At 40.1% G+C, this 27,352-nt stretch overlaps 1 protein-coding gene across 1 annotated transcript; it reads left to right on the top strand.

Annotated features, from left to right (window-relative positions):
• Positions 1-338: 338 nt before the first annotated feature.
• On the top strand, positions 339-26,976 carry setx (senataxin). Its single transcript, XM_057360591.1, is given in 25 exon segments — positions 339-446; positions 2,320-2,539; positions 5,608-5,818; positions 6,014-6,123; positions 6,211-6,430; positions 11,187-11,297; positions 11,407-11,581; positions 11,735-11,828; positions 11,922-15,578; positions 15,727-15,823; positions 16,231-16,401; positions 18,782-19,005; positions 19,114-19,266; positions 19,372-19,528; positions 19,637-19,738; positions 19,818-19,930; positions 20,409-20,480; positions 20,569-20,718; positions 21,715-21,822; positions 23,308-23,483; positions 23,999-24,091; positions 24,178-24,339; positions 25,311-25,406; positions 25,511-25,598; positions 25,671-26,976. Coding segments are annotated over 24 exon segments (7,236 nt in total). The 5' UTR covers positions 339-446; positions 2,320-2,332; the 3' UTR covers positions 26,160-26,976.
• Positions 26,977-27,352: the final 376 nt, after the last annotated feature.

The following is a 27,352-nucleotide window of genomic DNA, read 5'->3' as shown; positions in this document are numbered from 1 at the left end:
TGAAATTACACATTTGAAATCTAATTCCAAAAATGATGAAAGAAACAATGGAGATTGGACTATTTAATATGAATTAACACTTTGCCATAAACCTTTTTTGTACAACCAGTGGTTTACATCTGTCGTACAAAATAAATAAATAAACTTTAGCTTTTAAATATATTTATATTACAATCAGAGAACAAATGGGCATCACGTTTGGTCGCTAATAGACTACAATCCCGCAAGTGTCGTTAGCGCGCTATAAATCACTCGTCTGCAGTTGGCCTTCGCAGGGGCAATGGACGGCTCCGCCTACCTTGTGACGTCACCGACGCGCGACTCGGCAGCAGGCGTGTCTTCAGTAGAATTGAGAGTGAGTGTAAACTACACTGTTGAGGAGACATTTACAAAAAATATGAAACCCACTTAAAGGATACGAGCGGTCCTGTTTTGGAGCTTTGTCGGTAATATATAATTGTTGTTTGTGTGCTTTGCATTTGTTTGAGCGTTTATTGACATTTAAAATGTATGTGTTTTGCATGTATGTAGTGTGGCGCTAAAGTTCGCTCATCGTGTAACTTACTTCAGTGATTTATAGCTTTGACGGGCCTTACTAAGTACAAAAATGCGTTATGGTTTGACATTATTTGGCCTTCTTCTCAGTCTGACTGTTAAGTAAGATTTAATCAGCCTGTTTTAATAAGATTTAATCAGCCTGTTTTAATATGTCAATATTATTGGCTGCACATGTTTTGTTGGCGTCAATAGTAACGTAAGCTGTTTTGTTTATGCTGGCGTGTCTAATGGGTTAAACCCTTTTATTTTTCTTGTGGTTCGTGTGTATCGCGTCAGAACAGGAAATCCTTGCGGCGAATGCTGCTTATATTTGCGAATCCGCTGATTCGCAGATGTTTGTGGCTCAAATTCAATTTATTAAACAGTCAGTTGTGGTACTTAATTCTGATTGGTTGAGCAGAGTACTAAGTAGGTATGATGACAAAATTTCCAAACACCCCTAAGCTCAAAATGGATCACATGACTAGACAGAGCTGAAAATTCCCTTTACAACGACACCTGAATTGTGAAAATCAGTTGAGGATTGCGAAAGTTATGATATTATAATAACGGGGAATATATTAAAATAGTAAACATTAACTACAATAGAAGTCATGTGACCGAAAATGCTTATTATTCACACATTTTTGCTTGTAACTTCCTCATTTAATCAGATATTTGCATGAAATTTGAATAGAAGGTAGAATTTTGTTAGTTCTTTCAAATGAAATCATGAAAATTTACTGTTTTAGCTGGAATGGGCATCAGACCCATGGTACCTCACTGAAAACAATTATAATTAATAAGCGTTCATTCATATTCATAAACATTTATTTTCAGAACACAAGAGAAAACAACAAGACACATCAATATTAATTGTTAATTCATATTCATACAAGTACACAACAAATATTCATTGTCATTCACAAAAGGCTATTGTACAATGTGGCTATTGTACAACCAAGTCATCCAAGATGACGTCTGCTGCCATCGCATAGATGGACACATCATTGTCATGGGCATCAAATTCATACCCCTCCCCGCTCATGGCCCAATAGCCAACAGTGTATTTCTTTTTTTTAGCATGGAAAGTTTCAATTTTCCCATTGAAAATGACCCTATTGCCACCCAAATCCCATGCATGACATACAAATGCCCCCACCCCTCTGCCACCCAACAACTCCTTGATCAAGCTCATTTTTTCTTCTGAAAGTTCTGGAAATGCTTCCTTGATCTTGTCTGCACCTAATTCTTCAATCTTTTTCTCTAACACTTTCCGTTCTTGTTCGCTTCTTTCTTTCTTTTGTGGCTTGACGTTTGTGCAATTCCTCCTGCAGCTCTCCTTGCTTCTTCCTCCTCTTTCTTCTTTGTATTACACCCAGCCTCACTGCCTTCCTGATGACCAGCTCTTGTTTTTCCTTGTCTAAACTGTCCAAGTAGTCCACAGTGTTGTTTTTCCGTGCTCGCATTTTACAGGACAAGTAGCAGATGGTGGCATTTGGAGCTTTCTTCTTCAACGCACTAAACATCCCCATCAGCTCTTCAGCATCCATGTTGTGTGATCTCGCTGAGGTTGTCTCTTGTTTTAGTTTCTCCGTCACTATCCATGTATCAGCAAAGTATTGTTGATACTGCCTTTCAAGGACTAAAATGACCGCTCTCAGACAGCTTTCCATCATTTGAGTGAACATGACTGTGTCTTTTGGTGGTTGTTGCAATTTCTCAAGGATTATGTCTGAAGCATTCAGAATACTAAGTGGACAATGTGGGTTTGTTTTGCAGGCATGCACAGAGTATGATGATGATGATCGAGAACTGTATGTGGTGTACCACGTCACTGGATGTGGAGGGAGGGGAAGCCATCAGAACCTTGTTGAGGCGCTACGGTTCAGAGAAGCTGTCGAAGCATGAGATGGATTCTCTAAATGAAGATCTCAGCTGCTGTATGGATTGTGTGGTGGAGTATCACCGAGCGAGAGACGGTGTCACTGAACTGCACAAGGTATGCAAACACCATACAAATCGTTTTGAATTGATTTGGGTCTAGAAATTATGCATTTCATTCAGGAATAAAACTCCTTTTTTTTGTGAATTGACTTGCAGAGATGTGTTGTTCACCATAAAACTAGGAATGCGCTAATTTAGCTAAATGAGCCTAATTTCTTTTTTGACGTTCTTCAGATTAGTGTGAATTGTGGCCTGTATCACAAATCCAGTTTGGGTTTTTACCCAGGTAAATTCGTGTTTAGTTTGAGCATACTCTGAGTTTTCGGGCTCAAGAAGGTAAATTGGTTTCGAGTTTTCGGGCTCAAGAAGGTAAATTGGTTTCGAGCGGGTTTCGTCGCCACGGTAACTTGGGCTACATGGCTAACTTGCTCCAGAGCAGGTTTTATTCTGGGTTAGAGATCGCAAACCAAAACTGGATCAATCTGTGAGAAAGTGACGTGTATCTGACGCAGTGAAGCCACCCCCCTCATATCTCTCGCTCCAAATAAAAAGTTTTGATAAGATGTTTTTTTGCTGCTAAGTGTTTATTTGTATTGTGTAGATTTACATTTATTGATTATTATTTAAAACGTGTTCATATAACTCTTATGTGAGTTGATAATTAATATTTATTAATTGGTGGTGGTGGTGTAATGGTGTGGGGGATGTTTTCTTGGCACACTTTAGGCCCCTTAGTGCCAATTGGGCATCGTTTAAATGCCACGGCCTACCTGAGCATTGTTTCTGACCATGTCCATCCCTTTATGACCACCATGTACCCATCCTCTAATGGCTACTTCCAGCAGGATAATGCACCATGTCACAAAGCTCGAATCATTTCAAATTGGTTTCTTGAACATGACAATGAGTTCACTGTACTAGAATGGCCCCCACAGTCACCAGATCTCAACCCGATAGAACATCTTTGGGATGTGGTGGAACGGGAGCTTCGTGCCCTGGATGTGCATCCCACAAATCTCCATCAACTGCAAGATGCTATCCTATCAATATGGGCCAACATTTCTAAAGAATGCTTTCAGCACCTTGTTGAATCAATGCCACGTAGAATTAAGGCAGTTCTGAAGGCGAAAGGGGGTCAAACACCGTATTAGTATGGTGTTCCTAATAATCCTTTAGGTGAGTGTATATATAAGCATTTTAAAGTAATGAAGTATTCATATTATATTTTGATCTTCTTGTAAACCTATAAATAATTTAAATTCAGTTGATTCTGCATTGATATAGTCAGTAGCTGCCTTCTCAAACTTTCACTGCAGCAATATTTATTCCTGCCTTGTAAATGTGTTTCAATTCATGACATTTTTTCATAATGATCTCGTCATCTTCAACAGAAAAGTGAATTGCGCTGATACTAGCGAGAAGTCAGTCAAACTGATGATGCTTTCCATGTTCCAAGTGATTGGCTGTTTACCTCACGTGTCACACTTTCAGGTGTACACGCCTCACAAATTCTGGATCAAACCAGAGTTGACGGAAAGTTTATACCAAGCTTTGTGCTACAGCTGAACCTGATCTAAACCAGGTTGTCTGTGTCTGGTTTTGTCAACTCAAAACTTACTCTGCAACTCTGTGTTTGTTCACCTCGCTTTGTGATACAGGCCACTGGTGTTTAATAAGTGGGTTCAAATCTTGTTTTGTTGTTGTCTGTGTGTTGTCCTTGATGGGAAAAGCCAAGTAAAATTTTGTTGCACATTCGCTAAGAGCAATAAAAACATCACTATAAAATATGTTTAATGTTGGCATGAAACGAAAGAAGCGATTGTCAAAGGTCATTGCAGCCCCACCCTTGCGCCATTCCTGACCAGAAGTGAAGAGCGGTTGAGAGGGGGTGGAGGTTAATGTTTTTGATTAAAGATTACAAGTGCAAATCGATTTAAGAAATAATGATGTGCACAGATAAATAATTTACTAAAAAATAAATACTTCACCACTGTGTAAAACTATTAGAATGATCATTTTTAATTTCTTGCCGAATTTAAACCGCAAACTAATTTTGTTTGCACGGCCATGGAGATGAAGAAATAACTGTGGCAAGAAGTGGAGCATAAGGGGCCGATCATATAGCATTTATCGCTGTTATGGGCCGTGTCCACAGAGGCGTTTCTGCTGGCGTATGGCGTGTTTTTCAATAGTTTCCAATGGAAATGCAGCGTTTTTTGAAAACGCGAGTAGTATGGTGGTTTTTCTATTATAGTATTGAGTTTCTTGTATGAGATAATACGTTGAAGTTAGTTATAGGTTTCATACACTTCTCTGATATAACAAAGGCTATGGGCCTCATGGGTTGAGCACCATCAGGCATCTGCATAGTATCACAAATACAACACTTTGTAGACATTAGTTTGTTCAAGTATGTTTTACAACACAAAAGTAGACGGTAGTCTGTGCATTACTATAATTGCACAAAGTCACGAACACTGATGTGTTCAGTATTATCTTGTTTGAACAGTAATCTTTTTGGGTTGCACAGTATGGATTTAACCATGAGCTCGTTGTAATAAAAACTACATTAAGTAAGAAAGGGTCTAGTAAATGACAATATGATATACATCTGCCTGCTAAAAGGAAATGTGTATATACTAATTATTTTAAGAACCTCAAAAGGGTTTTGCCACGATTAAATCCTAATAGTGAGCCTGACATATAACTGTGGCTGGTGGAGACCTGATTGGAATATAATGGTGGTAACTCAGAAAGAGGATGGACTAATAAAAAAGGTGATATGTGAAACCTGATTGGTAGAAGGTGATGTCAGGCGAAACATGATTAACACTGAAAAACAACTTGAGGTTACTGTATAAAAGATGGAGTCAGATATTTATTCGTTGGACATCTTCAGATGATCTCAGTGTCAAATAAAGATTGAAACTCTTGAAACCTTGCTCCTTGGTCTTCGTGATTTCTTTCTGCATTGGACAGCCGATTTTGCCAGGACAGCAGCTGGCGTTTTTTTCCTTGCTTCCCGGCGCTCTGTTTTTCCCACGCTCCGTGGACACAGCCCCTTAGACGCGCCTAAGAGACGTGCCCCTTAGACACTTATTCAAAGTAAATATGTTTAAACAGGTTTTGTGGGAACTGGAGAAAGCTCGACTCCTGCATGTGTTGGGATCCATGTTGGACCAGGAGCTGGGGGAGGATGATGACATCTTAATCATCGAGGACGATCACGAAGAACCCGTGTCAAAGATCTCGCCTACAGAATTCCTCAACAGTCTTCGCTTCCCATTGTTCGAAGTTCTGAAATATCCGTACCTGCTCTGCCACCCTGAGCTGTGTAAGTCATGTTGTCACAACCTACAGATTTCTATGTAATATGTTCATGCCGTTCTATTAGTCTACATTGAAAGTGGCATATTTGAACTTGTAGAGCCAGTTATGTGGTTAACTTTATTTATTTCGGAGAGAGAGTGCTTTGTGCGCCTTAGAAAATCGATTGCATGAGAGAATTCTTCTCACTCGCTCTCCACAGGTGCTATGGCGGTAAAGGCCTTGTGTGTGCTGCAGGACATGAAACAGTCTTTGAATGTGTTTGAGAAGTATCAAGGAACATACCTGCTTCTTGTTCATCCTGATGAAAAGGTATTTCAGCTGAACACAAAACCCCAGACACCTTCGCATCCACTTTCTCACACTTCCAGTTCTGTAATGCCCTTCTTTTTATTTCAGGTGCGACGCTGGGCGATCGACGCAGCGAAGACTATGAAGAGTGTGGACCGGGACGCCTACTATGACCTACAAGAAATCTTCTCTTGCATGCTTTATGTCATTGAGCTTGGATTTTATCAGGATGTTCCCGATTTGGATCCGGATTCCTATGCCAGGGGCACCATCGAGAGACTGCCCTCTCACCTCTATGATGCACACAATAAGAAGAACTACTGGCTAGGTTTGTTTTTAGAAGTCTTTTTATTATTATTTATTATCAAATCGGTTGAGGTGTGAACTGAATCTCAATACATTTTTTGAACAGCAGGGGCCGCTATTTTCACTGCAAACCTAAACGTGGACATGCTGATATTTCTTAAATGCAAAAAAAATCCAAGAAAAGCTCAGACAGTATTAGTTTGTTTATATTAAAGAGACTTTTTCTATTATTAATTTGTTATAAAATTACAGTTTAGTTTTGTTATTTGAAATTAAACATTATTTTATCATACAAAGAAACGTGAAGCATTTAAGAAATAATGCAAGGGACGTTGTTCATTTCTAATTGGTTTCAACTCATTTTTTCCAAAATAAATCGTGAGTAAATCGTGAATAAATCGCATCGTGAGATCAGAATCGTGAATCGCATCGCATCGTGAGCTGAGTGAATCGTTACATCCCTAATGGGAGTCAATGGGGGGAAAGATCTGTCTGGTTATAAGAATTCTTCCAAATATCTTTCTCGGTGTTCATCACGACAAAGAAATTTCTACAGATTTGGAACAACTTGAAGGTGAAGAAATGATGACAGAATTTTCATTTTCGGGGAAGCTGAAGTATCACTTTAACCCCATTGAGAATCTTTGGGATGTGCTGGAGAAGACTTTGAGCAGCGGTCTGACTTTCCCATCATCAATACAAGATCTTCTTGGCGAACAATTAATGCAACTCTGGGTGGGAAAAAATTGACATTCTTGACATTGCAAAAGCTTATCGAAAAGATGCCACAGAGAATGCGTGCCGTAATCAAAGCTAAAGGCGGTCCAACAAATTATTAGAGTGCGTGACTTTTTTTGTTTTTGGACTGGCAGTGTATTATACTAAACATAAGGAATTGATGTTTTAACATATTGCACTTCAACATGTGGAAATGTTTCAATATAATGCATTATTTTCCAGTGTATTCCTATAGATTTGTGTAAGGGCTGCTTTTGTGAGTGTGGCTCTGGATGGAATAATTTGTTAATATGAATTTTGCATCTAAAAGGTTATGTCACACTTGGGTGTTTGTAGCCATTACTCCTTTTTTCATTCTTTATGGTTTCATGTTCAACTTTTTTGCTTTTTCAATAACCTAAAAAGATAGTTCAGTGCTGTCTAGATCGAATCTCAGGGGAAATGTCTATTTTCAGAGTTTCTCTTCTGTGTTTTGCAGCTGTTATGAAATTGAAGAAAGGAAAAATGATACTGTAGCTTCTGCCTAAAATAAATTTGACTCTGTGTCACAGTGCAGATTTGTTGATCATGGGTTTAATCCCAATGAAAGCATACATTAATACATGTATAGCTTGCATGCACTGAATTGCATCAAATGAGGACAACAGCCAAATGCATAACTGTGAATCTAAGTTTTTGTCCTAATCAGTTGCATTTTCTACTAATACCCAAAAGTTACTTTGTGTTGGAAACTGGTTAGGCAGTAGTGTAATGTTGACCTTGAGAAAGCTAAATGTTCTGGGTTTTCCGTTTCAGAATGTGAGGTATGTCAAACCTGAGAAAGCGGGGTAACTCAAGCCCGTTTCTAAAAGAGAGGTAACTTGTAGTCCGAGTCAGTAACCATAGTAACTTACTCTGTGAACCTAACCTGGTCGGGATCAGGGGTTCTTTGATAAACCCAGAGTTTCTTTCCATCTCCTCCCCTTTTAAAGCACAAGTGGTGTACCTCATTCATTCATTCATTAATACATTAATAGTCATTCATGGCACACATTATGATCACACAGAGACATCTCAGTGACTTAAATGTCATATGTGCTTTTAGAGGATCGTGTGTGTGACGAGGCTTCATTAATTCATAGGGATGTACTTTGAATTCAGGAGAGCAATTTAGGACCCGAGTGGAGTTTTGTCATTTTCCCGTGCATTTATATTAAAACTGTACATCTAATTCACTGTAAAGAAAAATGGTATCCATCAATAACATCAGCCATCGTGGCCGTGTATTACATCCGAGTATATTCTTTCCCTTACATGTTCTCACAAATGGTAGCTTTCAATGGAGGATAAGAAATGACTTAAAGTGTATAAAATAAAGAAATTGATAAATACATACATAACTGTAGAAATGAAGCGATAAAGGTAATAAACAATTAATTTTGACGTGTAGCCGTTCCTACCAAAATCTGCTCCGAGCAGGGTTCGAACCGATGATCAGTCTGACTTTGACCTGAAATTCTGACACCCTAACAAGTGTCCTATACACCATGATGTCTTGCACTGATGGGGAGTGAGAACATGAGGATTTTTTGTTATTTCGGTTGTTTCATTTATTCATTAATTTACTGAATGATTTGTTTATTGGTACATTTATCGATTCATTAATTGAAACTAGGGTTGTACCGATACTAGTATCGGAAATTCCACCGATACCACATAAAATTCTGGTATCAGAATCGGCGAGTACTTGAATCCATGTACCGATCCGATACCAATTTCTTAAACGGGACCTAGTTATGCCCGCTAGCATTGCTTAACGCTGCAAATGGCAAGGCTTCTTCACTGCTCAGAATGCAAACACAGAAAGTTGTGCTGTGAAGAAGAAATGAAAATGTGCTAGGGACATGCACGAATATTCGTCCGCAATAATTATTAGAAAATTAAAAATGCTATTTGAATATTTTTATTTTTCATTAAAAAAAAACTGCATCATCACCACAGGTTTAGAATTGTCTTGTCTTATTTAACGCTTCTTCACTTCATCTATAATGACGTTATAATGTACATAAAATATAAAAAATATTTTGCATGTGTCCTAAATCTTTCTACAGTCAGATCGCAAGCTAGTCTAAATATTTTAAGTTCACACACGACGGCCTGACAGATCGCGTGTTATGTTCAGCTCGCATCACCAAAAATGTTTTAAAAACTGGTGAGCCACAGAATTCGTTAACATTACATTACTTGTATATAAGTTGGTATAAAAATACCAACGTAATATTAAATGATTCGATGATTCATTTATTTATTACCATGACTTTTTCGGAGCGGTTTTTTGTTCGTTAGAAATATGTTGGGCTAACTAATGCTGGTTTCAATAACTTTAAACATTAAAATGTACATTTCACTGCAACTAATGTTAATAAATTTGGCCTTAGCATAAGACTGGTACCTTTCTCCATGCCTAAAGCCTGCATTTTCCTCCTAAGAACTTCAGGGTCGTCGCCTTCAAGTTATAGCCTGTAAATAAATCCGCACGGGTGTTTGTTTTAAAACGCGTTGAAATTCTTTAGTTAGGCTTAGTTGAATTTACTTATTGATGTTAATGCAATGCAAAGCTAAACAAGACAGACACTGACCATGAAACGACAAAGAAAACAATATTTGCGGTTGTGATCAGCAGAATTAGTCATTCTTCCTCAAATGCCGGTCACGTAATAAAGAACAAGCACTAAAATGGCTCCGTCTTTGTTTTTAGGATCAATTAACAGTCTGTATGGAGGTATCAAGAAGCCTTCTTACTTTATTTATTATCAACATTATAAACAATAAAGCCAGATATTCTTGTCAGATCTGGGTTTTGATACCGGGAGTTAGAGAAGAGCAACGCAACGCATTATTCACATTCTCCGCTGTCTGCTTGTTGAACAGACTTTCAACAGAGTAAAATAGACCTACTGTATTATGCTTGTTTTTCTTATCAAGAACATGTTAAACAAAATAAACAAGATAACCATATATCACAGACTTTCAATATGCGTTTTTGTTTTGTATGTTTGGTTTTTGTATGATTTCGCTTTGAGCAGGTTTAAATGCAGTTTTTATGCATTTTTCTATTTTTTTCCAACGTTGCTAATCTTTTCAACATTAAAAACCCTATATACAGGATCTAATATTAGTGCATTATGAATATTTAATGTTAGTTATAAGCTTGATGTGAAATTGTGACTAAATAAAAACGAAACGAATTATGTATTTTTTCACTTAATTTAAATAAACGAATATTAGTTTTTTATGAGCTCAAATATTCTAATATGAAATTATTGAAAAATGCCCATCCCCAGTGCTAGCGCTGTTTGGCAGTATTTCAGAGTGGACCAACCAGCCAGTAAAACTGCGACTTAAGAAAAATAAATAATATTACTGTCAAATGTCTGTCAGATAATAAAAATACTCTCTAATTTACTGTATGTATTTGTTCATGTTTTATTAAGAGATACGTTTAAAGCACATCATAAAATAATTATATCAATTCACACAGGGCTAGTATATACAGCTGTATACAGATACACACCCTGGTATCGGATCAGTACGTGGTATCGGCTGATACCCTGAGCCCAGGTATCGGAATCGGTATCGGGAAGGAAAAAAGGGCATCGGAACATCCTTAATTGAAACTTAAGTCATTTTCAGCACTAAGCATTAGTAAATCCATTTATGTCTGTATGCAGAGCGGAAAGTGTTCCTCGCTCTCAAGCGCTTTCTGACGCCATGTTGCTTTTTTTTGGTGCCATTGTCATGGTGAATGGTAATATCGGTGCTCCATTGATCATGGCTTGTCGTAATTGTGGTGCAAGCTCTTAACTCAAGGTAAGCCTACCCAGAGTTTATATAATTAACTCAAATCAGCTGTTCTGAAACCAAAAACTCAGTTTCGCATCTCGGCATAAATGAACTCCGTTCACATTTTAACTCTGTGTTGGTTGAACCTCCTTATTGAAACGGGCCCCTGGTGTGTTTTTTTTCTATCTTTTTAAAGTTCTGATCTTTGTTCCTTTTAGGCATCTGTATGTTACTAACACAGCTCAGCGCTGAAACAATGGACTCTCTGTTCATGGGGCAGTTCAATATCCCTCTCTGCATACTCAACACCATGGACGGGTTAAAAAATGGTATGTCATTGTTATGTAGCAAACTATATCTAATTGTGTTTCTTCTACCGAAGACATTATTGAATGAGGTGTTATTGTGACCAATGTTAAAATGTATTTTTTCGTCCAGAGGATGATTTTGCTTCTGACCCATTCTGGCCAGCCCTTCAGTGTTTTATGGTTATTCTGGACCGACTTGGTTCTAAGATCTGGTGTCAGGTCGACCCTATCGTGGCTTTTCAGACCATAACTGGAGCAGCCAGCTACACTGCAGAAATAAGAAACATCCAGCAAAAAACCATGGGGTAAGAAGTTTCTGCGTTTGCCAGAATTTTACTACCTACAATTAAATGTCCTTTGAAAAGCAGGCCAAGCAGTTTGGCAAAGTGAAACTGGTCTAGATATAACTTATCATATCTGTTAAATGTAACTTGATTTTTTTGTTCTTTTATGAGCAGGGGGAAGGTTAAGGTAGAGCCAGAATTTGACGACAACATGGTGACCTGCAGTCAAATGGTGTATGACTGTTATGCTTCAGAAAAAACAAGCAAAGTAAATTTCTCCACAAACACACAAATCACCACATTCTCATCCTTGTTTTAGAACTGAAAGGGTTTAAAAACTGTCCTGCTTTTCACCTTGCAGACGACCAGTACATCGTCCAGTGGTGGTATTTGCAACAACATGATCTATGAAGATATGCAGTCCCTGGTCAACGTACTTGATTCAGAAATGGGCCAGAGCATGCGCGTCTATGGCAGCACATTTCTGTGGTTCATTCCTTTTGTACGTTCCATAATGGACCTTCCGGAGTTCAATGCTTCCTACATCAGACAGGTCATTCACTACCTGTGTGATAAGATAAACGTCAGTCGACACATGCTGAACGGACAGACTAACATGTGTGATAAAGTGACCGAGTTTTTCACCCGCATCCTCATTCAGATTGTCGAGCTACATTTAAATGAAGGACGAATGGGCAAACTTTCGCGCTGTGCCCACATATGGGTGGAAGTGATTGTCATGTGTACCGTCCTGTCTGATGAGTTATTCAATTCTAGACCACCAGACTGGATGGGTGGGATTCACAGAGTCAGTTCAACCTCGAACACTCTCGGTTACAGACTACCTGCACCTGACAGCGGTGTTTGTCCCATTATTCAGGGCTGCAACACTTTGATTCGGAGTCTGCTGAAAGAAGGGAAGCGAACTGGATCTGACCAACGTTCTACCAGATATTTGAATTAGCTGAACAAGCAGCTGCGTGGAGATCTGAACAAACGGTGGAAGCTAACAAGTTCTGAATCTGCTGAGCTTCAACGATGTTTAGAAAGCATCGTCAAGTCAATGCCAGAAAGACCTGCTTCGCCACCTTCTGCCCTGTCTACACCATCCATAGAGGCAGCTCCAAATGGTAATCTTTTTAAAACTACGACCTTGCATGCACTGCAACATGAAGACCAAGAGGCAGGTCCAAGCAGAGCAGGAGAAGCGCCCACTTTCATCAAAGAAGAGCCACTTTGGGATTGCATCTCTGATGATGATTTCTTCAGTAGTCTTGAGGACATCATGGAGGCTAAGAAGGAACCTTCTGAGCCAGTGATGATTTCAGAACGGCAGAGACCTCCTGTTGGGTTAGCACACATTAAACCAGACCTGGAAAAACTGCAGGAACTTCGATCCAGGCTGATTGATAACCAGAATTTAACAAAGATTGAAGCTATAGCCCAAAGAATGCCTTGTAAACCTGAGGTTGGGGGAGACAGTCTTGGCCATGAAGAGCTACCCGTGACATCAAAACAAGTTCAAATGGCAGCAGCTAAAGAAGAATGTGGTTTTGGAGATGAGATAGAGGAAGATGATGATGAACCTCTTGATATCAGACTGGTCCGCTTGATGAAATCCCAAAGAAATGTTGGAAAAAAGCATGCCATTGGCACCTCAAAAGAAAATTTTGGTACCATAATTATCTCTGACGATGAAATTTCTGAAAGTGGTGAAAGGCCAACAAATGAGATTGTGATGTCCTGTGATGAGAATAAGTTTCCAGTGTCACCCGAGAGTCCAGGCCGTGACTATGATGATCTCAGTGAATCACAAGTGTTTGAGTTTGAGACCCAGCAATATGTGACATCCGCTTGGGAGGATTCAGATTTTGACACATCGGTCGTGACTAGGAAGTTTAAGTTCGACTCTGCTCTCAAACCACAGGTGACTCCTGTTCCTGATGAAGGTTCTCCCTCGTGGTGTTCAGAGACTGAAGCGGTTCCTGATGAGCACATTGAAAGGGCCTGTCAGCAAGCAGAAGAGAAGATCGGACAACAAAAGCAGAACGAAGAAAAAATCAGACAACAGCAGCAAACCGAAGAAAAGATCAGACAACAAATGCAAAAGGAAGAAAAGATCAGACAACAAATGCAAAGGGCAGAAAAGAAAAGACAACAGCAGGAAGCAGAAGAGAAGATCAGGCAACAGCAGCAGCCACAAGAGCCAACGGTTTCATGTGCATCTTCCTCATCCAAATTGAACAGTCCTGTAGAGTTCAATGATAAATTCATCAAACAAACTACTCTGCCAGTCAAAAACCAGAAAACTCTACCATCCGAAAAGAGAGACACTGTGCAGTCCAAGAAACCTTTAATAATTGAGGCCCTGGCTCAAAAAATCAGGCGCCATCACTGGAAACGCACCCTGAGTTCTCAAGATGATGAAGAACCACCTTTAACTTCTGCATCCTCATAGGAGTTGCCTGCTCCATCCACATCCTCCAGCTCTATTTCCTCGGCTTGTTTTTTATCCTCCACCTCACGTGGCATTCCTGCTGTCGTTCCACCAAAGAAGGTTCGTAAAGCCGTCGAACCGGAATCAACAGTGGAACGTCTGGGATTGAAAAAAAGGGAAAGGAAGGCCTTTGAACTTTCTCAGCGGTCCCTGGACAGTGTTGCTAAACTGCGGGGGCATGGCCAGAAAGTGCAGGTCGAACAGCAACAGATAAGGCGGCGAGTGAGTGCCACTAAGACCTCCCCACAGAAACGTATGGGGAAAGGCAACAAGAAACTCCTGGCATCTCAAGATATGCAGTTTTTCCGGCAAAGCCGTGATAAGCGTCAAAGGCCAGCAGTGGTGTCCCCCACAACGCCAGCTCCCAAACCAACCACGAGTACCCAACCAGGGGGCATGCACCCACTGAAACCTATGATTGGAGAAAAAGATTTTGCCTTTCATTATTCTGCTGACGGTCAGGATCTGGCCGAGGGCAGGGAAGTAAGTACTGCAACGGAAATTAAAACAAACCATACCAAAGAAAACTGTGACGCTACATCTGCTGTGGCTGAACATAACAGGACAGAGTCTGAGTACTTAAGAAGCGGTGAGTTTGCTGATGCTGCTGTCAACAAAAAAGTGAAAAAAGATGCTGAGGATGCAAAAGAGGAGGCGGATGATGAATGGATGTTCCTCACCCAAATGGAACCCACAGACATGGAGCTATGCTCTCAAATGGAGCAATACGAAGAAAATGATGAGAGATTTTTCCTTAAACGGAGAGATCCTGTAGACATGGACCTGGACATGGATGATGAAGTCAACGAGTCCGATACCACAGGGCAACCAGTGTCTGCACATAAACCTTCACATCCTATGCAAACTCCTGCACATAAACCTTCACATCCTATGCAAAATCCTAACACTTCTAAACGTATTGATTCAAGTGATGATAATTTGTTCTTGAAGCCTGGGATGTCCCCCATGTCTCAGAAAAAAGCCAAGCCTTCCACCACGAAAATATACACCCCCAGCTCACGAAGTGCCTCCCTAGTCCAGGAAATGGAAAAAGGAGATAAGCCACCTCCTGTGTGTAATACTTCTAAAGCTAAAGTAGCTCGTCCGCCTCCAGCCATGCCACCCCCCAAAACAACTCCTCCTCCTGTCCCTTCTACACAGTTTGCACATCCAATGCCTTTTAGGCCAATTGCTCGACCACAGAGTCATGCCCCTAAATCAATCACCAGTACCAAAATAAGCTCTACATCTGAACCGCCATCATACAAAACATACCCGAGACCTGAAGCTCCAGTTCACAGACCAGCGCACACAATGGATCATAGCCCAAACTTTGACATTTCGTTCCTGACCCAAGCTATTCTCAAATGGGAATATCGGATGCTTGAGAACTACAAAATATTTGGCAGTCCAGATGACCTGTGCCAGCATCCACTGAAGGAGGTGCCAGTTAAATTCACTAGCTACCTAGAGTACTTCAACACTATGTACCCTCTGCTGCTGGTAAATGCATTTGAAGAGGTAAGCTCTATCATTCCTAAATCTTTGTATGGTTCTTACACTGTGTATGAGATTTGTCTTATGATTTCTAGACAAGGCAAGGGAAAATTTAAGTCTTGATATATCATCTGTGGGCTGTTTGTCAATGTTTCATTGGCTTTCCTAATAGATGGCTAAAGAGTGGCAGAAGAAGGGAAGAATTACACTGTTTGCAAAGGTCCAGGGTATGGAGTACAGCAATCATATAGCCAGCACCAACTTCATAGGTAAGTCCAACCATATTGGGCGTTACAGCAGATCATCTACAGTAGTTTGTGATGTTAATTTTCTTGAATTTTTATGTCTAACACTTCTATATTTGAAACATATTGGCTCTTTTGAATTGGGCCAACAAATATCCACCCAGAATGCCATAGAAACAACATGGCAATGCCCAGATAACTATTCACAATGCCAGTGCCTTTTGGACATGCATCACACAACTCGCACCATAAATATATCCATCAGTTAGATTTCATATTTTGCATTTGTGTGTTAGTCAGCTGCTAATGACATGAATTTCTTGGTGATGTGCTGCCAGTTCTTTTACTCCATAATATATTTATGAGGGGAATGTCTGTGGAAAGTGGCATCAGTTTAGTTATGTTGTTAAGTAATGTTTCTCTGGTTTTAGCTGGCCTTAACCTGAATGAAGAAATGAAACAGCTGTATCCCAAAGAAGATGACCTCGTACTGCTTTGGCTGCCTGAGAACACTGGGGCGTACACACACGACGATCACGATATCCTAGGACATGCTCATTTCGGTTATGTGTCCCGGTCCAACGTTTCCAACAGAGGTCCAGGTGTGTGGCTTTTGCTTTAGACTAGGGGTGTGCGAGATATATAGTGTGCGATAATATTGTAAATCTTGTTTTAACGATGTGCGAAATCACATTATCGAATGTCTCGCGTTTTTTAAGCTCCACTAAAAACAGCACTCTGTGTTCACAAATACTATAGTCAAGCACTGCGCGTACACTTTTACAGCGCAGTTAGCATTTTAGCCGATCGCGCGGTCTCTGTCAGCTCTTGGTCTGCTCATAAATGGTGCGGCGGGGCGCAGAGGTGCTCGCGCACGTAATCGCACAGAGGACCGCGTCAGGTGAAGTGATGTTACCATGGATTAAAGTTCTCCGTCGCTACGACGGATTTCCGTCAATTGCAGGGTTCCAGCCTGTCCTTAATGTCTTAAATTCTCTTTTCATAATGTTGTTAACCCTTTGACGCGTACGATCACACCAGTGTGATTAGAACATTATGCGCTTTGGCTGGCACTGAGCCAGAGACAGACTCAGTCACATATCACAACTACTCAGTGCTTTCAACCACATAATGTTTAATTTAGCCTTCAGACATATACACATGCCTACAAGCACAGAATACATTTAGAGATTGCATAATACACACTGATGTGTATGGAAGCGGCAATAACAGTCTCCTCAAATGTAGTTTGACGGATGGGTTTTATTCAGATCAGACACAGTATCTGCAATGTAAGCAATTGTTAAGATCACTCAATTCTTCTACCAGTTCACCAGGCACTTACGTTTGTGTTTTTAAGAGAAGTGAATGAATTCACGTGATGTAAATCCGACAGATCTCAGACCGCGGCAGAAACAAACATAGAGGCGCCCGCTTATAGCTCAACTAACGCGATCATTATAAAAGTGTTTAAACACCAAAACACATTCACATGCACATATTTGACAATCGGAATGTCAGATATTTCATGACATAGTTAACAGTTTGTGAAAAAAAATTTTTTGAGTAAAAAAGAAAAATGATGTAAAAGCAATGCATTAGTCCTACAGCTGCTGTGGCTCTGCGGTGTGTCACGTGATAAGCAGTGCCGCGTCGCTATGGAAATGTTAAAGTGATAGGCTACCTTCTTAACGGTCGCCTTGAAAAAGCTAGTCAAACACTGTAACTAGTCACTGTAGCTAGTCAAACACTGAAACGGATGTCAGGTGTAGCCAAGCTTCAGGAATATGGTTTCACAGCCAAAAGGCAGAAAAAGTGAAAAGCACTCTGGAGACAAATACAAACAACATTTTTGGTCTTTAGTGGTTCTTTTATTTTGTTCTTTTTTTCTGTTAATTAAGAGTTTCAGAAAGCATTGTTTGGTCTTATAAGATAAATTAAAAAATGCACTGAAAAGTTATAGATGGTTGATTATTTGTCTAGGTAAGTATACATTTTTCATAGATTAAAAATAGCTTTTAAAATACGCAAACTGGCAATAGTATGTAAAGTGGTTCAAAACATCTCCCTTTAAAACGCTATTGGTTAAAGGAATATGACTTGGCCTGAAAAAAAATCAGTCAGAAGAATTTTTTTCACTTTAATCCATGTGTTACTCGAGGAGTTAATTTGGAAGAAAAAATCCATATAGACCTGATTTCAAAGCTGCAATGCAAAGCTCTTATGTGGGAGCAAAAAGGCTTAAATCCGAACGAGAGCATGCGTGAACGAGCCATTCGACTTGGTTTAAAAGCAGTTCTAAAGAAAAGAGCAATACAACTAACTTAATCTAAAACGTAAGCATCCCACACAAGTTTGCTTTTGGTAGGCGACTTTTCTATTCCAGTGTGCTTCTTGCTTGTATGCTGCACAGTTCACGGAACACCAGCGATGTCAGGTGTTGTGTTTCTACTTGAATGATTCCATTTAAAGACCGTTTTCTTAAAGGGATAGTTTACTCAAACGATGTTAGAATAAATTATATTTTATTTATCCTTATGATGTTGAAAACCTGTATATGACTCTTCTGTAAACGCAAAGAAGATTTTGTCTCAAAGGTTTTGTGTCCATAAAACCATTTTTGGTTGTGGAAGTCAGTGGGGTTCAGTGTTTGGTTAACATCGTTTTTTAAAATATCATCTTTTTAGTTCTGCACAAGTAATGGTAGCAAAGGTTGACATGAGAATGAGTGAGTGATGAAGGGATTTGATGAGAAAATCTTTCTCATTCTCTAATAATAATAATAATAATATCAACAATGCATGTCCTGGTTACATGTAGGATTGAGCTAGTACAACAGAAGACTATAGGATGCAAAATATCGCCTGCTTATCGTTATCGGGAAATTCTAGAAAATCTCTAGATATCTTTTTTTTGTTGCCAATATCGCACACCCCTACTTTAGACACAAATGTACACAATACCACTGTTTCTCCCCCTCAGGTACCATCTCAACCCTAAACATGACTGTCCAGACTCGTGGTAATGTATCATCAGTGAACGCCCAGCCTGTTCGCTGTGAAGTCATTGGATCGTTGGTCAGTGCGTTTCGGGAGTTCCGTGCACTGTGTCTACTGCGTAACGGAACCATGTTGCGTCCACTTCTCACTTCACATGTGTCATACTTCACACACAGTCGGGATATCCAGCAGAAGATGGATACGCCAGTGAGTTTGGGATCGTACAGTGTTCTTCCAAGCATGTGCTTTTAAAAGAAATGGGTTTGATCCAATATAATCCTAAATGCCCGCTCTCCTTTTCTCTCTGCATCATAGGAGTACAACGTCGATCAGTCCAGAGTAATAGCCTGTGGTCTTGCCATGATTAAAAGAACACAGAAGACACCCAAATTTTTACTGATTCATGGCCCTCCAGGAACTGGGAAGAGTAAAACCATTGGCGGTCTGCTGTACAAACTACTCTCTTCGGTCTGTGGGTTTAAGTGTGCACTACACCTCTATACTACAGCTCCCCAGATGCATTTTGGGGCCAGTTTTCCTTTTTGTTGAGTCCGTTTGTGTTTAACTGGCTAGGTTGGTAACGGAGCTGCTCCAGTGGGGAGTCTTTCCTCCAAGGCTCGGAGGACACGCATTCTTCTCTGTGCTCCCTCTAATGCTGCCATCGACAGTCTGATGAAGAAGGTCATTGTGGTGTTTAAAGAGAAATGCCGTAACATCAACATTCCACAAGGTTTGGAGCATTTGATAAGTGACTGAACCGTGCAGGTCTTGCACTTTGACAAATCTCAATTCGAGCGTTTACACGCCTCATGGTCAAGGCCACATGTGTTATGTGCAGGTAATTGTGGTGACATCAATTTGGTGAGGTTGGGAAGTGAAAGGACCATCTCAAAGTCACTCAAACCCTTCAGCCTCGACCACCAGACCAGAGCTAGAGCACGTGAGAGATGAATGCAAACACCTTGAGTCTTCTCCTTCAAACTCTTGAATTGTGAAATCTAAACGTTGTGTATGTGTAGAGCGAGCCCAGCAGACTGTTGAAGCTGATATACAGACACAAAAGGAACAACTGGACCACAGAATTGATATTCTGTCTCGGCGCTGTGCAAAAGTCCAGAAAGATTCTACAGAGGTACAGAAATGCGTCTAATACTTTTAAACATTTGGTGTGGTGTTGGGTTGGGTTTCTGCTACATGTCCAAGGTTGTATCCTGCATTGGTTCTCGTGTCATGAATTTTACAGAGGATACTGCAGAAAATATCTATATCCCTAAATGCAATGTATTTAGCTTCATCCTCCATTTCAATGCAACAAATGAACCAAAATAAACCGCAGCATGATTTATAATTCCTTAATGAGTGCATATTTACTGTGTATTTTTGAAAGCGCGTACAATAGATTTCAATTTTTAGTCCAGTTCTCTGAAACCGAATGCTATGTGCAGTGCAGGAAAGATCCTATGACTCCATTTCATGGCCAAAACCTTTTTAAATATAGCTTAGCAGTAAGTTAGCATTCTATTCCAAATGTTGCCCTTATAGGTTTTTGACAAAATGGTCTTGTTTTAATGCTTGCTTATCTTTTTATATCATTGTGGGCTGGTTAACAGTTCAACATACTAACTAAAGAGAAGCTGCAGCTTCTAACAGAGAGGGAAGGTCTTAGTCGAAAGATTAAAGAGGTGAGCGATCACATTTCTTCAAGTTTTGCTTTGTTCGTATTATCACAATAGCCACTTCCAACCAACAGTTGTCTTTTGGCTTTCTCAGTGTCGCAGTAAGCGGCAGGAGTCTCAGGCTCTCGTCCTTCAGAACGCTCATGTGATCTGCTGTACGCTCAGCACCAGTGGGAGCATCATCCTGGAGAATGCCTTCCGTCGTCTCGGACACGAGCCCTTCAGCTGCGTCATCATTGATGAGGTGATCACGTGATTGCTGTGATTGTACTGTCCTTGGACTAGGACAACATATTAGGGGTGTAACAGTATGTGTATTCGTACTGAACCATCACAGTCAACATTCCAATTATAGTTATCATTCCTATGCTAAGTTTAGACTTTGGAGTGAACAAGGCATTTGCGTGCATTATGTAGACGTTTGGAATGCACTTGGCAAAGTAAGCCAAGTTTTAAAAACTTTTTAAAATCTAAAATGTATGTTTATTTGCAAACAGTTAGGTTTTATACTTAAGTTATGTCATTTAAAACGGCGACATCTGCTGACGGACACAATGCTTCATTGTCACAGGAACATGCCAGCTGAAGATAATGAGGGAATTACGTCGCTTACTTTGCCAAGTGCATTCCAAACGACTACATAATGATACGCAAATGCCCTGCTCACTCCAAAGTCTAAACTACAAGGGCTCTGCCCTTCGAAGGGAGTAGGTCATAGGAGTGATAACTTCATTTTGGAATTTTCCCCTCGAAAGCTCATGACGGTTTGGTACGAATACACGTACCGTTACACCCCTACAACATATTGTTCCAACAAAAACGATTTCTGGACAATGTCATTTGTAGCTGTCTTGTCTATTCATGCAAAATTCTCAATGTTTATCTACACCAGTGGTTCTCAAACTGGGGGCCCAAGATGGATTCAGGGGGGCCACAGATTTTGTTGCATTATATGAAATGGATGCTTGTCATAATTTTATGTAATCGAACATAAAAAAATGTAAGGCCACCAAACAAAAATATTGATGTTCCAGCATTGTATAACAGAATTTGTTTTTTGTTTAATTAAAATTCTAAGTTTAAGATTATAGGTTTTTAAGGGGGGGGGCCGCAAAGCGATGCACTCAACACCAGGGGGTGTCCGTACAACGGAAAGGTTTGAGAACCACTGATCTACACAATGTCTATGTTTACATAAGTTGGCACATGAGCACTCAAACACTTCGTTTGACTTTTGTAGGCTAGTCAGGCTAAAGAAACGGAGACGCTGATTCCCATGCTGTATCGGTGTCCTGCTGTAATCCTTGTTGGTGATCCCAACCAGCTTCCTCCAACCGTCGTCTCGCTGGTAACTCAAAACAATAGTCATGTTTTCTTGAAATCTTTTTATTAGTAGCATTGGACGTAAATGATGTTTATTAGTAGCATTGGACGTAAATGTTTAATGAAACTCNGTTGTTTCACCTTTTGTTTTTGCGCTCGGCACCAGTGTAAGATTTGAAAGACTGATGTTTTGTTTCATAATGTCTTTTAACATTATATTCCTTCATCACCCCAACAGACTCCTTTCCCGCTGACCTCAGTTAAGAAATATTCATTTCCCCAACGTGTTTGAAATCTCCTGCATTCACTTTCGATTTTCCGTTTTCTTTGTTGCGCCATGACTTACCAAAATGTGATCAACAATAATTTGTTGTTTTTTAGCCCGATTACAATACGTACATCTTACGTACTAACTGCCTTGGCTGCATGTGATAGCGACACCCGATGGTTATTTAGTGAATTTCATTTATTTTTCCCTATAACGGGCCAGATCTGTATAATTTTTTTAAATCCCTCGCGGGCCGCCACAGGATTGACAACGGGCCGCAGATGGCCCGCGGGCCGTAGTTTGGACACCCCTGGTCTAAAACATTCTAAATTGTGCATATATAAAATGATACGCAAATGCCCTGCTCACTCCAAAGTCTAAACTACAAGGGCTCTGCCCTTCAAAGGGAGTAGGGCATAGGAATGATAACTTTATTTTGGAATTTTCCCCTCGAAAGCTCATGACGGTTCGGTACGAATACACGTACCGTTACACCCCTACAACATATTGTTCCAACAAAAACGATTTCTGGACAATGTCATTTGTAGCTGTCTTGTCTATTCATGCAAAATTCTCAATGTTTATCTACACCAGTGGTTCTCAAACTGGGGGCCCAAGATGGATTCAGGGGGGCCACAGATTTTGTTGCATTATATGAAATGGATGCTTGTCATAATTTTATGTAATCGAACATAAAAAAATGTAAGGCCACCAAACAAAAATATTGATGTTCCAGCATTGTATAACAGAATTTGTTTTTTGTTTAATTAAAATTCTAAGTTTAAGATTATAGGTTTTTAAGGGGGGGGGCCGCAAAGCGATGCACTCAACACCAGGGGGTGTCCGTACAACGAAAAGGTTTGAGAACCACTGATCTACACAATGTCTATGTTTACATAAGTTGGCACATGAGCACTCAAACACTTCGTTTGACTTTTGTAGGCTAGTCAGGCTAAAGAAACGGAGACGCTGATTCCCATGCTGTATCGGTGTCCTGCTGTAATCCTTGTTGGTGATCCCAACCAGCTTCCTCCAACCGTCGTCTCGCTGGTAACTCAAAACAATAGTCATGTTTTCTTGAAATCTTTTTATTAGTAGCATTGGACGTAAATGATGTTTATTAGTAGCATTGGACGTAAATGTTTAATGAAACTCGTATAAGGGTCCTTTTCAACGTATATTATTTGGTTCCTTCATGCTGGATTTTGAATCGATGTGTATTCTTTCTGTGTGTTTGAATAGAAAGCCAAGGAGTTGGGCTATGACCAGTCTCTTATGGCGAGGTTATATAAAAGCCTCCATCAGTCGAATCCACAACCATCTCCCGTCTTCCTCCTCAGCATGCAGTATCGCATGCATCCCGACATATGCGAGTTTCCCTCCAAATACATCTACAACAACACGCTTAAGAATGACTGGTATGCATAAACTCACCCCTGCCATCACGTTGTATGCAGAGAGAGAGCGAGAGAGGGATTTTTTGTTTGTTACATCAGATCACTCCCCCTTTGTATGATGTCACAATGTGTAGGCAGGGCCAGTGCAGCCAGTATGAGAAGGAGGAGAGGGCTTTGACCAGGGCCGAGTTAGGACTCATCAGGTTTTTGAGTGGACCGTGCAAGTGGTGAGTGCTCAACACGGTGGACTTCAGCCTTAGTTGCAGTGTTCACCAAGATGTCGTCCTGCTTGTGATTGGCTGAAATAACATACAGTATAAGACTTGTGTGTACTGGCTGAGAATATGCCTTGAACCTTAACCCCGTGTGCTATGATCTCTTGTTGAGTGACTTCCTAGTTCATATTGAAGCAGACAAGACTATGACAACATTTGTGCAGTGTTAATAATAAAAAAAACGTGGGTTTTCCAATTTTCTCATTAAGTGGACTAAATGTTAAGTGGTTTTCGTTTTGTAAAAGTTTGTTTGTTTCGCAGTGAGACCGCTCAAAAGCGCTGTTCCTTCAGCTGGCCCTTCAAACCCTACAGAGTGTTCGACGTGACTGATGGGAGAGAGAACAAGGAGAGAGAGTGAGTGACGGGGGGGCTGGGTGTGTCACGGTCATTTACCGCGTGCTGTGTTCGAACAATGAACTTACTGCGTTTCTCTGTTTTAGTTCATTTTTTAACCTCAAAGAGGTGAAGCTGGTGGTGATGCTGTTAAAACTGCTAGGGGAAAAGCAGTCTGTCCGTGTGGGCGTCATAACACACTATAACGCCCAGAAACAAAAAATATTGGAGGCCCTGAGAGAGCCGGGCAGCGAAAACAAGCACCTTCAGTGAGTGTTTTCTTCCATCTGTCATTTAAAAGAAAGCCGTTTACACAAAGGTTATCACAAGGGGCCAGTTGCAATAACTTAGCCGCTAAGTTAAGACTCGAAATCGCCTACTTCCATACTATATAGTAGGAGAAAATGAGTGAGTCATGGATAGTATGTCCGAAACCTCAGTATGCAAAAAACAGTAGGCGAGAAATACCCAGATGGTCTAATACTTCCACCGAGATTCGTGAGTGTGGATCGGATGGACACTTCTCTGTCCCATGATGCCACGGGAGCTGACCAACGGTCAAATTTCAAAAGTAAATCAAATAAATATAGCGTAAAACTTTAAGGTGGACGTCCATTTTTAACGTAAGTGCCAATAAATGGATTTTTCCTGACTAAATTATGTTTTTATCAACGCTCACGTATGGGTTGTTAATACGTCATGGGTCAAAGAGCATATGGGTCACATGACCATAAAACATGGCAGATGCAGTATGTCCAAAATGTAGTCCTACTACTCCCTCTCATACTATAAAGAACATACTGTTTTAACGGCCGACAGGTAGGTACTTATTCAAATTCAGTACGTACTGTCACCGTATGCCATTTCGGACCAGTCTTGACAACTAGTGTCACTGACTAGCATTTTTTGTTTTTAGGACCAACCAGTCTTACTTTTCAGATTTCAATTAGACCAATCTACCTTTTTATGTAACTGACTTTAAGAAGTTTTGACCAGTCTTGAAGAAAAAAATGAGATGACCAAGTAGTTTATGCAACCGGCCCAAAGTGATGATGGAAACAAACATCGGTGGAAATGCTTTAGAAAACTGTTATTGCTTAAATAAAATATTTAAAGTAAACAAATGATTTGATCTTTGTTCAAATTAGATGTGGTGTTCACGCGTGTCTAAAAAATATATTTAATTAGGCAGCATGTTTTTGTTTTCCATTTTTATCAAGTGTGTGTAAATGTGTTTCAGGGTGGAAGTAGATACCGTCGATGGCTTTCAGGGTCGAGAAATGGACTGCATTATTGTGTCTTGTGTAAGAGCCAGCAGTGAAATGGGTTCCATTGGGTAAGTGCACGTGATGATGATGATGATGAGGTATTGATGCTTTGGTGTGAACTTGTTAAATATTCATATTTCTAATTGAAACTTTGCAATTTCCTCAATTTAAGATTTGTTGGTAATCGCCAAAGGATGAACGTAACCATTACCAGAGCCAAGTTTAGTCTCTTCGTACTGGGACATCTACGCACACTCAGGGTAACGTACATGCAAATGTATCCATGACAAAAGTCGCTGTTTTGTGTTTTTCAATGAAACGTGTTTCTGCAGGAGCAAAGCGATTGGGGAGCGTTGATCGAAGACGCCGGAAGACGTGGGACTGTTATCAAGACACGCGAGCGAGATTTCCGTAATGACGCCAAGAAGATTCTTAAACGGGAAACGCCGTCTCGCAGTCTCTCTCATCCTCCTGTTAACAGGCCTAGCACTGTGACCACACCTGCCTATCGCACTCTCATGGAAACTGGTTCTACCTCCACTTCACGACCCCACCTGAGCAGCGTTGCTTCACGGCAGCAGCCAGTTCCAAAGCCAATACCTCTGGACTGCCCTAGAGACCCAGGAATAACTGAAAGGCCCACAGATCCCCGCTTTGCAGAGTGGCGGCCAGAACAGAGGCAGGACACGGAGAGGAGAAGCTCATCTGTGTCACGCCAGTCGGCACAGAGAGACCGTTCAAATGATGCAGACTATAGAAATACCGGCCACTCTAACACATACCCTTCGCAGCATCATCGCTCTTCATCGCAAAGGAGATAATTCATCACTGTTTTTATTTATTGTTTATATTTGAAAGAAATGCAAGAAGACTTCTGCATCTTTCTCATGTTTCGAGTGCCAGCTTTGCACCACGAATGTGTTTAACATCTCTTTCTCAGGCAGAAGTTTATTAATTAATTTGCCAAATCTGTTGGATGACAGCATTTGCCTCTTTAGTAATGGAAGTGTCTTCATCAAATTTGCTGCTAAAAGCATGACGTAGTTATTCTGTTATCTTCATGAAAATGAGGTTTTCTTTTGTTATGAACATGTTTTGCTTCTTTCAAAAACAATGTATAATTGCACTTTTCTAAGCCGTGGAACCCGGTCAGAAATAACCAGTCTTTGGGGTTTGAGTTTTTCTACTACTTGTATGTCACATATTTGAATGTAAGATTAAAGGTGTTTGCAGGTGAAGATTTTCCATGTGTATATACATTTTGTGTGTTTTGAATATGGTTTGTTTTATATTGAATTTTTAGACTTTAAAGATAAGGCAAGTAAACCTTTTCTGTTAAAGCTGGATTATTTTTTTTATAAGGGTCCACGTTATTTTCTTCTGGATTGTTAAAGACTGAGACATGTATCCCTAAACTTTTTGAATTCAAATATAAAAAACTCGTCACGTCTGGTTGAAGTTAAGTTTGAGATGGTTAAATTGAAGGATATATTGCCACATTTGTTGTGGGGTTTTCGTATATTTCTGATCGTTTTACAAGTGTAAGAAGAACCATTTTTTTATACTGATGTACTTTGCACGTATGCATCTTTTATAGAGCTGTGCAGGTTGTGAAATAAAATAACTTTTTTATTAGTCGATGTATTGATTTTGTGTCATGAGATTTTCCTGGGTTTAGCCATGCAACTGTTTTTTGATCAAATACAAATGTTTCCCACCCACTTCCAAAAATTCTTAGTTTATTCGCCATGTATGTTTGATTGTTTTGTATACCCGGGATGTTATAATGTTTTATGAAGAACCTCGAGGTGCCATAGCCACATTATTAAGAAAGTATACTTGCATGGCATGGCATTCACATTTTATAATTTATAATTGATGAACCGTGAAATATTAGTTTTACAGTTAATACATAAATAAAAATATACATTTTAATGTAGAGGGACTGTACAAATGCAAAATAAACCGTTTTTTGCTTTAATAGGTTACGAGGAGATCGCAAGCATGTAACCAA

This window comes from Triplophysa rosa, linkage group LG19, assembly GCF_024868665.1.
Source record: "Triplophysa rosa linkage group LG19, Trosa_1v2, whole genome shotgun sequence".
NCBI lineage: Eukaryota > Metazoa > Chordata > Actinopteri > Cypriniformes > Nemacheilidae > Triplophysa > Triplophysa rosa.
The sequence above is the reverse complement of the archived record's forward strand: the minus strand, read 5'-3'. Positions and strand labels throughout refer to the sequence as shown.